This window comes from Salvelinus namaycush, chromosome 29, assembly GCF_016432855.1.
Source record: "Salvelinus namaycush isolate Seneca chromosome 29, SaNama_1.0, whole genome shotgun sequence".
NCBI classification, from domain to species: Eukaryota; Metazoa; Chordata; class Actinopteri; order Salmoniformes; family Salmonidae; genus Salvelinus; species Salvelinus namaycush.
Genome location: NC_052335.1, coordinates 16,996,457 through 17,012,189, shown reverse-complemented (window position 1 = coordinate 17,012,189; position 15,733 = coordinate 16,996,457). Strand labels below are relative to the sequence as shown.

The 15,733-nt window shown below is 41.9% G+C and overlaps 1 protein-coding gene across 1 annotated transcript; it reads right to left on the bottom strand.

Moving 5' to 3' along the window:
• Nucleotides 1-10,260: 10,260 nt before the first annotated feature.
• LOC120024602 lies at nt 10,261-12,158 on the bottom strand. The gene is made up of 4 exons (XM_038968893.1): nt 11,866-12,158; nt 11,502-11,771; nt 11,301-11,405; nt 10,261-11,181 (listed from the first exon to the last, which is right to left on the bottom strand). Exons 1-4 carry the CDS (start codon nt 12,125-12,127, stop codon nt 10,796-10,798), a joined length of 1,023 nt encoding a protein of 340 aa, XP_038824821.1. The 5' UTR covers nt 12,128-12,158; the 3' UTR covers nt 10,261-10,795.
• Nucleotides 12,159-15,733: the final 3,575 nt, after the last annotated feature.

Below are 15,733 nucleotides of genomic sequence, written 5' to 3'. Positions count from 1 at the left end.
TTTTGCATTATTTGTTTGAACCCCCATTTAATGTGAACGTGTATCATATTTGTTGTTTATATACTTATATATCCGACGTGTGTGTTTTAAAAATTCAGCGACACAAACCTGTAAATCTAAACCATATATACAGGGTGTTGCATGATGTGATTGTTGAGAAAACTGGGACTTGTATCTTGCAACAAATCCTGAATTGGTTGTATACGTAATACTTGGTGTTAAAAAAATAAAAATTCTCAAACTGAAATGTTGTCGTTATTTGAAAGTGGCTCATTAACGTTATTGTCCCTCAGAGAGGCAAGAAGGATGGCTGAACAGCTGTTGAAAAACATTTATTATAATCCCGCTAACCCCGGGTCTTATGGTGGTAAAGAGCGTTTACAGAGAGCAATAGCCGAAGAAACAGGTAGCCTGTTAAGCGATGCTAAAGTGAGTGAGTGGTTATCAGAGCAGGATGCCTATACTCTCCATAAATCTGTAAGAAAACAATTTCCAAGAAATAGAGTTTTTTCTACGCATCCCTTATCCCAATTTCAGGCGGATCTATGCGACATGCAGGCCCTTGCCGATAAAAATGATGGAAATCGCTACATGCTAACGGTTATAGATATTTTCTCTAAAGTAGCCTTTGTAAGGGTTTTAAAAAATAAGAGCGGGGCCGAGGTAACCCGGGCCTTTGACTCGATCTTGAAGGCAGGAGGAGCACCCAATAAAGTGCAGACTGATGGCGGAAAAGAATTCTTCAATAAAACATTTCAGAAGCTGATGAATAAGTATAAAATAATACATTTTGCTACAGGCTCTGATTTGAAAGCTTCGGTTGTGGAACGCTTTAATAGGACTTTGAAAGAGCGGATGTGGCGATATTTTACAGCTCACAACACCCACAGATATACAGACATAGTTCAGGATTTAGTAAACGGGTACAACCACAGCTTCCATAAGAGTATACGTATGAAGCCCTCTGACGTCTCTTCGGAAAACTCTTTTCAAGTCTTTAAAAATATGTATGGTTTGTTCCCACTTCGCCGTAAGAAAAAAATGACTTTTAAATTCCTAGTGGGTGACTTGGTTCGTATATCAAAGTTGAGGGGTGTTTTCGACAAAAAATACGAACAAGGCTTTAGCTCGGAGTTGTTTACCGTTACCGAATGTCTGCCACGCATTCCCCCGGTCTACAAATTAAAAGATTATGACGGGGATCTTATAGAGGGATCTTTTTATGAGAAGGAATTACAGAAGGTCCAGTTGGGTAAAGACAAAGTCTTTCACGTGGAGGAGATTCTAGATCAGAAGAGAGAAAAGGGTAAAAAATGGTTGCTGGTCCGCTGGAAAAACTGGCCTCAAAAGTTCAACAGTTGGGTATTGGAGCATGATGTGGTGGAGGCAACGGGGATTAATTTAAACCCCTAGTCATGATAACTAGCGCATCAGTCGCGTGTACACAGTTGGGCATCATGGAACACAGCGGCTTCTACCTGACTCTCCCCAGTAATGCGTCGGCACAGATATATCGTAATAATCAGAGTTCGAAGTATACAACCAATTTTCCAAAGCCTATAGAGTTATCAGAGGCTTGGGAAGTAGGTCTCAGCGAGATTACATACCCCCATAGTTGGTATAATATCAAAGCTAAGGACCGTGATTTTTATTGCAAAAGGTTATCGGAACCTGCAAAACTTATTAAGCTTAAAAAAGGTTTCTATAGAACCGTCGACAGGATCGTCTCAGAGTTGAATGAACACCTAACCCTGAACAAGATGGAAATATTCCTATTCTACAATCCAATCCATAAAAGGATACAAATCTCAGGGCCTGCTAACGGAGGTATAAAGACCAGCGGTAATTTATCCTACATGTTGGGGATGGGTCCCAATAAATGGACGTATGTGAACGATAAATTATTCCCATTCCCTGCGGATATACATGCAGGATTTTACAACATATTTGTGTATACCGACATCATAACCTATCAAAGGGTCGGAGACAGCTGTGTGCCCCTCCTGCGAACAGTTCATATAGACGGAAAGGATGGGGACATCGTCACTGTCAATTATGACAAGCCGCACTACGTACATGTCAGCAAGAACTATATTGAAAACATTCTGGTTGAGCTTAAAACGGATCAGAACGAAAACATTGAATTTACTTATGGTAAAACGATTGTAAAACTCCACTTTAGACCCACCAAAACCTCTCTACATATATAATATCTGTATTATATTTATAAACATAATACAAATAAAAGAGTTATGGAGCACCATCAGCTCGACCCTAACCGTTATGTTTCATACTATGTGGATCAAGTTGGTAATGGACTACCAGGATATCATGGAGCACCGACAATGTATGGTGCGGGGATAGGCGGTATATTCCGTAACCTCTTCAGGATGGTTTTACCGTTTATGAAGAGGGGCTTCAGCATAGCCAAACCACATTTAAAATCCGCGGCTAAAAATATAGTAAGTGAGGTTGTAGCCAATGCTATGACCCGAAGGGCGTCACCAGATGTGGAGCATCAAGAAGGCTCGGGGCTTATGATATTGTCTCGAAGACCAAAAAAGAGACCCCCAGGTTTAAGACGCAGGCCGGCACCTAAAAAGCGGCGGTTAACTGTTAAAAGAACCTCAGTAAGTCAAAGACGTGGTAAAGTGAGGAGGTCTGAACCAAAACAGGCTAAAAGAATACTAGGAAGTATTTTCTAAAAGAATAAGTGACATGGCTCTTTTACATCGAATGTCCTCTGAAGCTATAAAGACAGAACTCGATCTTTTCACGGCCCCTTTAACGCAGCATTCAATAGATAGATCCAGTTATGTGGAGATAGCCCCTCTCTCTGCTATTACCGATAACGGGCCTATCGAATTTTTCATACCAGGCCACGGTGACAACTATCTGGACCTCAACAACACCTTGGTGCATTTACGTCTAAAAGTGACCAAAAGAGATGGGTCTAATATTGCAGGCGATGCCAAAGTGAGTCTCATTAATTACCCCTTGGCCACCATTTTCTCCCAAGTTGATGTGACTTTGGGTGAACGCCTAATCAGTCAAAGCAGCGCCACATACCCATATAGAGCCATCATGGAGTGTTTACTAAACTACTCCGAAGACACTCTCAAAACACAATTTAGCGCCGGGCTGTTTAGCAAGGATACTGCAGGAGCCTCTATGGAATCGACAGACCCTTCCACCGGTGCAAACAAAGGACTAGCGGCACGAGCTCGCTACTGCGCCGAATCTCGAGAGTTTCATTTGCTAGGCCCTATACACTCTGACATTTTCTTTCAAGAACGGTTACTCTTAAATTCGGTTGATTTAAGATTAAAATTAACCAGGGCCAAGGATGATTTTTGCCTGATGTCTCCCCAAGACGGGGATTTTAGTTTGAAAGTGTTGGGGGCCACCCTTTTTATTAAAAAAGTGTCTGTATCTCCGGCCGTACGCCTGGGTCACTCACATGCTTTGATGAAAGGAAATGCCCTTTACCCTCTCCAAAGAATTACCATGAAAACCTTTAGCATACCTGTGGGCAGTAGAATCTGCAGTCAAGAAAACCTATTTCTAGGCCCTTTACCTAGATATGTGGTTATAGGTCTGGTTGATCACGCCTCTAATACGGGGAGTTTAGATAAAAACCCCTTTAATTTTCAACACTTCAATGCAGAGTATGTAGCTCTCTGTCAGGACGGACGTCAGGTCCCTGCTAAGGCTTTCCAACCCCAATTTAACAACAACATATCTGTGCGAGAATTTTACAATCTATTCCTGGCTACAGGGAGGCATCTAAAAGATCTCTCTTTACCTATTGACAGAAATGATTTTGCAGAGGGTTACACGTTGTATGCTTTCAATTTATCCCCTGATGATGACACCTCAGGAAATCTGTCTGTGGTGTCCCAAGGTAACCTCAGGCTGGAAATGCGTTTCCGTACACCTTTAGCCTGTACAGTTAGCATGATTGTTTACGCATGCTCTGATTCAATCTTGGAAGTGAATGCCCGAAGACAGGTCTTAGTGGATTATTATTAAGGACCTTTGAGCAAAGACATGAATACCCAAGAGTTGGAAGGGCTCATGAGCCGCTTGATTGGAAAACAATTTTGTGGAGTGATGGCTTGTGATGAATTACCTATTGAGATATGGCCTGAGAGGCCTGCAATGTTTATTGTCAATACCCATCCTAAACACATGCCTGGTGAACATTGGCTAGCTATGACATTAGAACAGGAAGGTGGAAGAAAAATCTCAACTTTTTTTGATTCCTATGGCTTTCCCCCCGGTTTTTCACATTTCCCTAAATCTATTAAAGATTTTTTGACCCTAAACGGTTCAAAGATCTACTACAGCATCAAACAAGTGCAAGATAACCTTTCCACTACATGCGGTCACCACTGTGTATTTTACCTGTGCCAAAGAGCCCGGGGAGTTTCTTTTGAAGATGTTATGTTTCTTTATAAGGATGATTTAAGAAGTAATGATAACTTTGTATCTTGTTTTGTTAGAAAATATCAAAAGTGTTCAAATGTGTGTCGTTTAAGAACGCGTAATCAAGGCGTATGCTCACGTCATATGTTTCAAGAATGCCACAAATGTTAAATTGCTTATTTTTCAAATAAAACATTTTATTGAATTTAATCATAGTCATTCAAAAGTCATTTTCAAAAGTCTAACCACGCCGAGAGATCGGGATTAGGAAAAGGTCCTGAGACGTTCATGGGAGTAAATGAGTTAGCATCATCGCTTTCATAGGGGGACGGTGTCGTTGGGGCATCTTTAGGGGTGCTGTATCTCGTTGAAGGCTTTTGTTTTAAAGCTTGAATCTGTTGACGAAGCTTATGGTTGGGTACACCGGAGAGGGGAATGTTCAGGATTGCCAGGGCCTTAAGAAACTGACGCCAGCCGGGAGGCCTTCGGTCATCAGCAACCTTGTGGGCAGCCGTGGTACTTTTAAGTAAGTCCACCATATGGGACCCCCTAACAACAGCGCCCTGAAGTATAAACTCTCCAGAATCGTTCCAAGCAGCTAACCCCTTTGAGTCTTTTATCTTGTTCATAATGTATTTAACATTCTTCCTGTTACGTAAAGGCACATGTGTCAGTAGGTCATGCATAACTTTATCTTCAAAAGGCATTTGAGCTTCACCAGACATAGGATCTTCACTAGGTAAGATCGCCGGTACAGGCCTTACCGGGGCCTGGCTATCGTTAGGTTCGACATCTGTTAAAGGGTCCGGTAGGGAAAGTGTTAAATGGTTGGTCTCTCTCTCCCCTTGCTTTACCAGAGTCAAATATCTTTGCATTAGGTTTGTGTATTTTTGGATCTTATCATAGGGGTTCAATCCTTTTCGGTTCAAAACATCCTTCATGGCCGTATCCAAATCATTTTCAGCTGTTTGTCTGATATTTTCAGGACCCTGCATTTGATTTTTAAGTCTATCCAACTCTTGTTGTGGCACCAAGTACATTTTAGTGGCCATCACACCGCGTGTTCAACCCCCACGTCTGGCCGCAATAAGGCTGGTGATGAAGGGCACGGCTATACTGAGTAAAGGTATAAGAAAACCCCCAGACTGTTGTATACTATGTCTTTTCTTTTGAAGACTGGCCCTTTTATTGGCAAAGAGTTTGATCGCGGTCTTTTGTCTCTTTAATTTTTTCAATTGGTTCAGGGTGAGTGGAATGCGTCCTTTGAGAAGATTCAAAGCAATCTCACATAAGGCTAATATGAGATCTGAAGAACAACTACCCAAGATGGCCTTCCGTCCTTTAGCTGTAGACCCAACTAGCCTTGTCAAGAGGGGCAGGTTTCTTTTTAAACGCAGAGACATAGCGTTTACTTTTTAGGAAGGTATGCAGCAGGCCGCTCCCACGGAAACAGCCCTGTACGTAGCCTAAGGTGTTCTGGAGTATTTGCTTTTAAATCCACGATTAAATAAGAAAATGGCTCTTTGGTAGCGTCCTCATAGCTCTCCATAAAGTATGATTTCCGTCCAGGGTACATCTGCTGAGCTAGAGTGCTAATTTGCAGTTTGTCTCTAGGATTTTTAAACAATACCATGTAGTTGGCATTCAAGCTAATGGTCCGACTATTTTTACCTTGGTGAAACACATTCTGGACCAAGTAAAGCACGGACAGGTTTCTATGATGAGTATATTGGGTAAAAGCTCGTGCAATTTCGGGGTGTTCGCTACCAGCAAATAGCATATCGTCCAAAACCAGCAGATTATATTTATGTGGGGGGAGAAGTTCATCATCAGACAGAGATTCGGGTATTCCTTCAACAAACTTGATTTTTATTGTCTTCAATAATTCATCATACAGAGGTTGGTAACATGAATAACACCATACAATATTGTCAGGCTTTTGAGATAACACATGTTCAGAATTCTCTAAAATACTTTTTACAAAAAAAGTTTTACCACTGTTTGATGGGCCTGCAATTAAGGCCGAAAAGGGCAGTTTTAAACGGGGGTCAAAATCCTCGACAGCCGTCATTATATCTTAAGCTTTAAGACACACTGGGGCTTGTAGCATAAGTCAGTAGCCAAAGGGCAATGTGGTACCGTCAGGCAATAGCCGTCTCTTGTCATAGACTACCCTGAATCTTTTAGTGAGTGGGGCGTTTCTTAGATGGAACCCCTTTTTATCCCTCACTATTTTGTTGTAGGAGGTCAAAATCTCCAAGTCACTATTCTTGTCATTTACGAACCCGTCGACCAAGCGCGTGATTGATTCCAAGTTTACACGCGGGGCATTTTCGTAGTTTTGAGTCACGCCTTTGGCTTTCAACACCACGTGATTGTCTTTAGTCCTAAAAGCATAGCTTTTGGGCCCACATGAGGACCATTCTGTGATATGGTCACCCTCGGCGAGTTCACTAGTTAAACCCCCAAGATAGTTGCTAAGTGGGGGGGTCCAATCCCCCGGCTTGCTTACATAGACCACAGAGTCTGTGTCGTGGTAAAGAACCCGCCGCTGAAGCTGTTCCATGAGGGTGTACAGTTCAAGTCGGGCATAGGCTGTGGTAAATGCTGCAAGAAACACATTTACATTACCTGGGGGTAGAACCCACTTTGGGTTGCGCCGCCATTGCACCAAGGCAATGTCTTGACTCAAGAATGAAAAATGTGAAATTTCGTATTGGTCCGAAAAAACAAATTCCAAAAATTCTTCCGGGTCTTTAATGATCGAAGTTGTTAGCATATTGCTTCTCTGCGCTAACTTCCCCCAAAGGGAGTTCAAGTACAATTTCGAAACATTTCTTTTGGTTTTGTTGACCTGTATTCTGTCAGGGTCAAGAAGTATGCCTTCTCTGTCATGGTAGTCTTGAATGTACTTCTCTTTACTTTCTTGATCTGTGACCGATGCTGGATAGCCTGAAGCCATCTGCTTGCATCTCAAGAAGGTCTTGATGTACTCTTTAAAAAGTGTGTCTGATTTCCTGGAAAAGTTCCACACTTCAAAGATTTTGGCCACACGATACCCCTTCTCCAAAGCCTTAGAGAATTCAGCGGTGACCCAGACACCTGTCAGGGCTCTTTCTTGATCTGAGTGATCACATGGGTTTTCCTGGTTGTTGTTTTCACAGCATGTGCGACAAAGGGGAAAGAAAAGTTTTCCTTTAGACCCCTTGTAAGGCAGCACAGGTATAAACAGACCCCTAGGAGGGTAGACAGTCGCTTTGATTAAACCAAAATAATTTTGGGGTTCGTCAAAGTCGCTGTGAATAATTTCAGGATGCCCTATAGGATAGCATGAGGAACTCATTACATGAGGATATAGGGATGTAAAATCTACATAGCCTATTGTCTCGTCGGGTTGAGCTACATAACGCAATGTCAAAGCATTGGTCCTGCCTCCAAACAAGGCCTGTCTCGGTTCCAGGGGCTCTGGAGGGTCATATTGGGTAAGGAAGGCCTGAACATGAGGATCCGCCTTTTTCAGGGCTGTCCATTCGTGTTCCCACAAAACCACAACTTTTAACCCGTATGTAGCCTTTAAAGAATTCAGTTTGTCTTGAAACTCTTGGTACATTTCCCCAAAAGTCTTTTGGGTTAGGACACACATGGCCTGGGGGACAAAGCATAATTTACAACCGTGGAAGAAACAACCGTTGTACTCATACACTGTCTCAACACCGTCAATCTGTGTGTATCCATCTACATGGTAAGGCCCAAAAGCCTTCTCCCCCCGATTCAAAGCATGTTGGATAAAAACATTTTTATCCTGGGCTAGGTACTCCAACCATTGAATGGAGCCACTAGAGTAGGCCTTGAATTGTCGTCGGTAGTTGTCTGGCGATGGGATCGCTATAGATGCTGGAGTTAGATAGTGTGTACGATAGGTTTTCATGCACGCGGATGCAATAGTTGTACAGCTCCAGGGGTCAATGCCTGCATCTTTGATTACCTCTTCTCTGAATCTGAGGCATCCTTCACGTAGTATAACCACGTCATTGTCACAGTATGATTCCATCTCTTTATGAAAATCAAAAGTTCCATGTCTTACTGTCTCGTACCACGTCATGAATTTCTCACGCTCTTTGGTAGACATTTGATCACAACCGTACATTTCGGGGGCTGGATAAGCTCCTATATAATGTAGATTCTCCTCAGATGTGAAGAAGTGGGGGAAATAGCCTTTGACCGAGTTTTCAAAACCCAAGGCCTCTGGCATTTGAGCCAATCTCATGGGTAAGAAGCTTAAGCTGTCAATGTATCTCTGTTTGAAGGCGTGGTCAACATAACATAAGATTTTACTCCCTTGAGCAATGACACTGGGCGCCACGCCTTGCTGTATCAAAGGGTTCAGAAGCAGATAGGAGTCATAGGCTCGCGCATTGTGAGCTATAAACGTGAAGTTTCTGTACTGGGCCTTTCTAAAATGTTTTAGAAAGAGTCGGGCGCAATCGGGCCCCTCGGCCGACCACTTTTCACCGGTGAAAGTCATGGTAGATACAAAAATAGGCAAGTGAACCCCTGATTGCTGATTTGTCTCAAAATCATAAAAAACATATTTCTCTGTATGTTCATCTTCAGCCAAGGGCTGAATGTAACACTCATGTGTTACTTCTTGAACAACTTCTGCGTCTCTGCTTTTCAAGGGCCCTTTACAGATTGGGCAATGTATGATTCCACAAACATGGGGTTTAGGGCTGTCTATTTTAAGGTTGTAATTGCATTGACATTTTGGACATTTCTTGTTAATGTCACAAATGCTTACAGATTTACAGGCCTTGGGGTGCCATGTTTCAGTTTTGTGTTTTTCGTAACAGTAGGCCGAACGACATGTGCGGTGACAATCCTCACAGGGTGTCAAGTTTAGCGGTTGCATAGGGCAATGTTTATCCAGACATACTGAACAGTTATAACGGCACGAGTGCCCCCCCTTGCGGGTGTAGCCGGTATGACAGGCTGGACAGACATATGGGGCGCCTAAAAATGCTGTGATGTTAGTTACGGCATAGTAATGCTCATTTTGCACATAAAAGTACATAGTCTTAGGGTGTGGCTCTTGTATATTTTGGAACTTCAAGAGAGCGTCATTAGCCCTGCTGTGGTACAAAACCACAATCTTGATATTCAGAAAGTTTTCAAATTTGCCTATGTCTGAGAAAGCCACAGCCTCCTGTATACCTAAACCCACAGCCTTTTGTAGCTCTTGAGCTTTCTGTAACGCTTCGCGCTCTGTACATCCTGGGCTGAGTAAGTGGGCCAAACCTATGGCAAAGCATAGCTTATTACCATGATTGTGAACGATTATGAGGTAGGCCTTTTTATTGCTTATGATTTCGGACTGCATCAGGCTATCGAGTTTACGTCTCTGCCCGCCGCCCCCTTGTGGTGGCCGGACTAATTGTACTACAAGTTCGAGGGTCCTATCTGCTAGCACGTTTAAATTTGACTGAACAAGGCGTTCTAGCAGGTTAACAAATTGTTCAAGATCTGCTTCACCCCTATTTAAAATAAGCGACACACGGCTCTGCAGACTGTCTCCAAAAATTTCCAACTGTAAGGTATCCCTTGGTTGGCTATAAGCTCTAACTCTATCTACCAGTTCATTCAAAGTGTCCATAAGCATTACGTAAAACACAGCATATTCCCGAATCTGACCCCCCCATGCGAAATTGAAAAACTGTCGAACCTCAATATTGTGGAATTTATTTCGATACAAAACATGTTCACTGCGATCAAGACCATCCCCATCCTGATTTGCTAGACAATTGTCCAACTGTTCAAAAACATCGTATTGGGTTTCAGACTCTTCAGACATGGGTGTTAAAGGCTGGCTTAGAGGTGTAGGTGGTGCAGAATTAAACCTAGGGCTTTCGTTCTGTACATTGTGATCAAGACCTTCCCGCTCCAGATTTGATAGACATTTGTTCAGCTGTTCAAAAACATCGTATTGGGTTTCCTCTTCGAACAAGGGTGTTAAAGGATGGCTTAGAGGTGTAGGGGGTGCAGAATTAAACCTTGGGCTCTCGTTCATCTGGGTAATTAAAGATATGATTGATTCGGGTATCTGTGATAACCTGTTTTCATCTGCAGACCCTGACTCATTCATACGTGTAATAATTTCAATGAGTTCGGAGGGAATCTGGGATAATAGGTTTTCATCTATAGCCCCTATGTCAATTAGCCCAGAATCATTCATATGGTTAATTATATCTTGGAGCTCTGTAGGGATTTCCGCTAAGAGGGTTTCAATTGTCTCGCTTAGGTCTATAGGGGGCGCCATTTCTCTACTTAAGGATGTGTGTGCTTGTGTTTTTTTTTTTTACATATGTGTTTTTTAACGGAGGTATTTGCTTGTTTTAACCCTACTGTTGTTTAACATGCGGGGAAGCTCTCTACGCCAGAATGACACATCCTGATTGTATTGATGTTCGAATAGAATACCCATACGACGTTGAAGTAAAGCCTTTCGTGATTTTAAACCCTGTGTAAAAGCCTTGAAAAGCACGGCTTGGTCTATTTCACAAGAGGCTGTTGCCCCACCAGAATTGGCCGCTTCAATAAGGTTGGCCACTTCACAGAACATCAAATCGTCTACCTCAGAAATGTCATTTAAAACTTTGAAATCATCAGGCTTCGCTGTTCTGGTGACTGGGGTCTTTGGCGCCTCTTCGGGATCTAGATGTGTAGCTTCTTGGATGTCTTTATAAGCCGGCGAGGAGTCTGCATTAAAAAATAATACATACAGAAAAATAGGTTATTAACCCTAAAATATGTTTGATAAAAATGTAAAATACATTTCAGATATAAGCCTATATATTAACAATACATTAATTAAATACCTCGGCTTTTTTGAAGAGGGCTGTTCTGAAGAAGCTCTGAGAACTCGGGAACATGTCTTTGGGCAACCCTAATTATAGCATCTGCCTGGTCTGTAGCTTGTGAGCCTGAAAGTAAAAAAAAAAAAAAACACCATTAGTCCATGTTTAAACATATTCAGGCATAAAAATAAAATATATATATAAATGATAATTGATTCATACCTTGTCCTTGTAACGCTGTCTCGTGAATACCCTCCCAGTAGTATTGTTCGGGTGAAGCGGACCTGTGGATCTGGGCCCTGATTGTCCGTTGGTGTTTAATAGGGGGCGTCCAACGGTCCTGGGTCAGGGGAGTTGACAGGCCGTTTAAAGTCTCTGTTTGCGGCTTGTGTGTAAATACATCCTGGGAGTAGGGCACAATTGTCTCGTAGGCATATCCTTCACAGAAACCGTGTAGACTCCCTATGGCACCCGTTCTAGGATGTATTTCAGCTGTAAACACATAAAATAACTTTTAATATAAGATGCCTACACTTTTTGTTTTTAAGGTATAAATATTCTTACGGAATTCTTGAATCTTACTTACTACAATTCAGGGTCGGCGTTGGGATGTAAACAATTTGTTCCGGAGACCCTACGGCCGGTTCGAGTTCAGTTATATCTCGGAGAATCTGAGTGAAGGTTTGAGAATCTAAAAAAACATTAGATAATATTAAAGCTCTAATCATTTTAGCTAATATTGACATTTTATACGTTAAGAATCCGGGCCCTAAGGCCTGTTTAATATTTCTATAACATACAACGTTTTCAAACAATTCCCAAGAACAAACAAATCTAATATATAGCATATGTAAATATTTATTTCAAGAACTAACCTTGAGAAATATCCATGAGGAGGGTTTTTACCAGATGATCTTTTTTAACGGGGTCCGTCCGATAACTATTCCTGGGGGAATGCTGTAGGGTAAATGCGCGAAAACGAAGCTAACAGGGGGACCTGTTTTGCTTAGCTTTTGTAGCCGTATGACTCGCGTGGTGTCGTATTTTTTCGCGCTAAAACCGCCTCAAAGTTATCTTTGAAGCCTAAGACATGTGGTTCAAACACCTGCCATTTGGTTCAAACATAGGGTATTGGGGGGGTGTCTAAACATTAGGTATCTTTTTGATATTCTAAAATCTCCGGGGGCTAGCATCTAGATGCTGGGGGTGGGGAGGTCTCGACATCGCTGGGCTGAATGACTTTTAGGCATCTGTTTTGCCAGATAGTGTAAACCTTGGTTTCAAACGACCCCCATGCATAGAGAGCCTTGAGCGCAGATGCAAGGGTATTTTTTTAACAAACACACCCGACCCTTTTTTCTCTGTTTTTGAAACACACACACGCGCGCACATTGCGCAAGTTTTTTTCTCAGGGACCGACTGCGCTAAGAGTGAACAAACGCGAGAGTTCCTGACATGGTAAGATTCTGATTTTAAAACCATTTATTTCATTCAAAATATTTAGTACATACATTTTATAGCCTTACATTATTAAGGTATTTTACAATGCCGTTCTTACAGATCCAGGGATCTGATGCAACCACCCCCCATTGTCAGTGTCCAGTTGGTCATCAAAATGCCGGGATCTCTTGCCAGGCTCAGCAACACTTGGTAAGTTTTCACTCCAGGGGTAGATCCGACGTCTGGCCTTTTGGTCTTGACTCTGTCTCAAGGAAAGCCTCGCCCAGCGCTGTAACTGTTCACCATTTTGGAAGAGAATGTCCAGCTTATTCATAAGGGTTATGAAAATTGGATAATCCACCCATTTAAAACTAAACACAGGAATAAAAAAGTTTACATGTTTGCGTGCTCTGGAAGCTACAGGAGAATTGACAGACTTTGTAGCATTAGACTTATCATAAAGGTCACAGGCTAAAATTGTCACTTTGTTGTCAGGGCTATAGTCCATTGAAGCAATTCTTAGAGCCTTGAGATCACTGCGGCCGCAGACCTGTTCTTCCAAAGCATATCCTGGCACATTTGTACCACTCAGGACCTGTTCAATTTTACAAAGCGCCAGCCTGATGTTTAGCCATTCTCTCATCCCCAGAGCCGGGGGAAAACTCCCAGGTTTTGCCTGATAAAGGGGTTTGGGTCCACTGTCTGTGAATATCTTTACCGTAGAATCCTCCGGGTGGAATATGTAAGACATGTGGCCCTCACTCGTACCCAAAAATCCTTTAAAACATTCTGGAGCTTCACACAGAACTTTTTCAAGGCTTTGGTCACTGGGTTCATGACAAGCCGTGCATAACATCCCTAAAATTGGCATAGGTGTCATTTTTGTTTAATATTCAGGGGGGTTATCATGTACAGGCTTAAACAGGTATTGTTCAGCCGCTTTATAAGGGGCATTAACCACCCCCAAACCGTGAGAAACAGGTTGACCTGACACCTGGTCACTTACTCAACCCTACCCCCCTAACCACCACGATGTCCTGACCTGAAACCCAAATATTGACATGCACCCTTCTACATGACATAGGGTCATAAATCATTACATAGGGTCATAAATCAGGCTTGGGTCATAAATCATTACCGGTTGACCTGACAACTGGACCCTTACCCAAAGACCCCCACCTAACCATCAGGATGTCCTGACAGGCAGCCCCTTAGGTTCACATAGCGGTCACATAGGTTCACATAGGGTCATCCATCAAATTTTGACGTGTGACATCTACTTTAATCTCTCTGTTGAATATTACCACATACAGTTCAGTGGTAAGTCAGTAAGCCTCGCTACACTTCTGCTTCAATGTAAGAATGCAACTTTTTAGTAATTCATTTAGGCCTGCAAATTTGAGAGACGCATGAGCTTAAAGGATGTTGAGAGTTCCTCTAGTTCTTATAGTGCCAAAACCTCAGCCCAAACATACTGGAGGAAACACTGAGCTTGTCATATTGATTTGGAACACGCAGCATCACATTAATCTAACAGGCTTATTACTGATTTAACACGACTACATAATGCAGTAGAACACAACAGTTAAACTAAGGAGGCTCAGGACTGGGAAGCACAGTATTTAGGAAGTCTTCATGACCACACATAAAGTATAACTAATAACGCAATGGTGTCTTGAAAATGTGCATTACTAAACGAGTTTGTCCTTCCACTAAAATCACTTTTACCATGAATATTTTGGGGGTCTGATCTTCCTTGACTTTAATGCGGGATAGAAGGGTTTAGAAAAACACAGTAAAAGTTGACAAATTGCGGAGATATTGCCCTGAACGCCAGATTATAGATGCAGGATTTGATCACTCTTTTGTTGCTGAGAACTTTCATGCCCAGCAGGATTTGTAGTGTATTTGAGTTTAAAAAAGTATTCTAAAGTTTGTAATTTCCACTTTGAAATTTCAGACTTGATTTGCCCTAACAAAAAATGTATCAACCCCTACAAAACAGTCATTCATTATAATCCACATAATCATTTCCTGTTGCTGCAGTAAAATGATCCTGCTGTAGCAAACTGGCTCAAATGAAGATCCTATCTGAATGTTAAATGTACAGTATATCTACATCTCACTGATGGAGGATGAAAAACCCACAACAGGGACACACTTATGACCAGGGCATCTCACCATGTTGTGAGAGATTGTAGAGGAGCAGACACAAAACAACAAGAAGTGTCATATATTCTAGGGAGTCCAGAGTTATCTTAGAAATACGTTTAGCTTCATTTCACTTCTCTCCCAGCAAAAGGCTCAGTGTGGCACCAAGGATACAACAACATGACAAAGCCAGTTTGGGTTTGTAGTTTGTTCAACCCCTGAATGTTTGTCCAATTTGCTTGAATTCCCATTAATAGTGTGGCTCCTCTCCAAAAGCCATTGGGTCAGGGAATCTAGATCACAGCATCTCGTTTGATGTAGTTGGACCAATTCTCCAGTCAATACACTGAGCTCCAGTTCTGAGGCCAAGTCTTTTCTGGATGGAATATAATTATAGTGTCTCTGCTGTCTCTAAAGTATGAGAATTGCACCTTTTGAACACAAACGAAAAGGTAAATGTTCATTTTTAGCCACACTCCTAATACATTTATAGATGCATCCGTACATTCACCGATGATTGACATGGATTCAATTAATTTACAGTGATTAGATACAGTTAGATAACCTCTGTTGGAACAGCATATTAGCTTCTTACAATTCTATTAAAAATTCATCAGCGATGAAGGAATTGATTTATACCAATCATGACTGTCACCATAAATTATTAATAAGAGTATCATTACTCCCAAGATACATTTTGTATGATGATGATGATGTCTGTTATTGGTCTTGATTAATATTCATACAGACTTAGATCAATAATACCTGCTTTGCCCCACCTGTAACAACATCACACATCTCTTCCTTGTATTGCCTGTATCATAAGCTGATATTTAATTTAGAAAATTCTTTCATAAACCAGA

Coding starts and splice junctions, on each gene's coding strand:
- LOC120024602 (XM_038968893.1), bottom strand. CDS start 12,127: ATGCTATATATTAGATTTGTTTGTTCTTGGGAATTGTTTGAAAACGTT. Junction 11,772..11,865: donor AACGCCGACCCTGAATTGTA/GTAAGTAAGATT, acceptor ATGTGTTTACAG/CTGAAATACATCCTAGAACG. Junction 11,406..11,501: donor GACAGCGTTACAAGGACAAG/GTATGAATCAAT, acceptor TTTTACTTTCAG/GCTCACAAGCTACAGACCAG.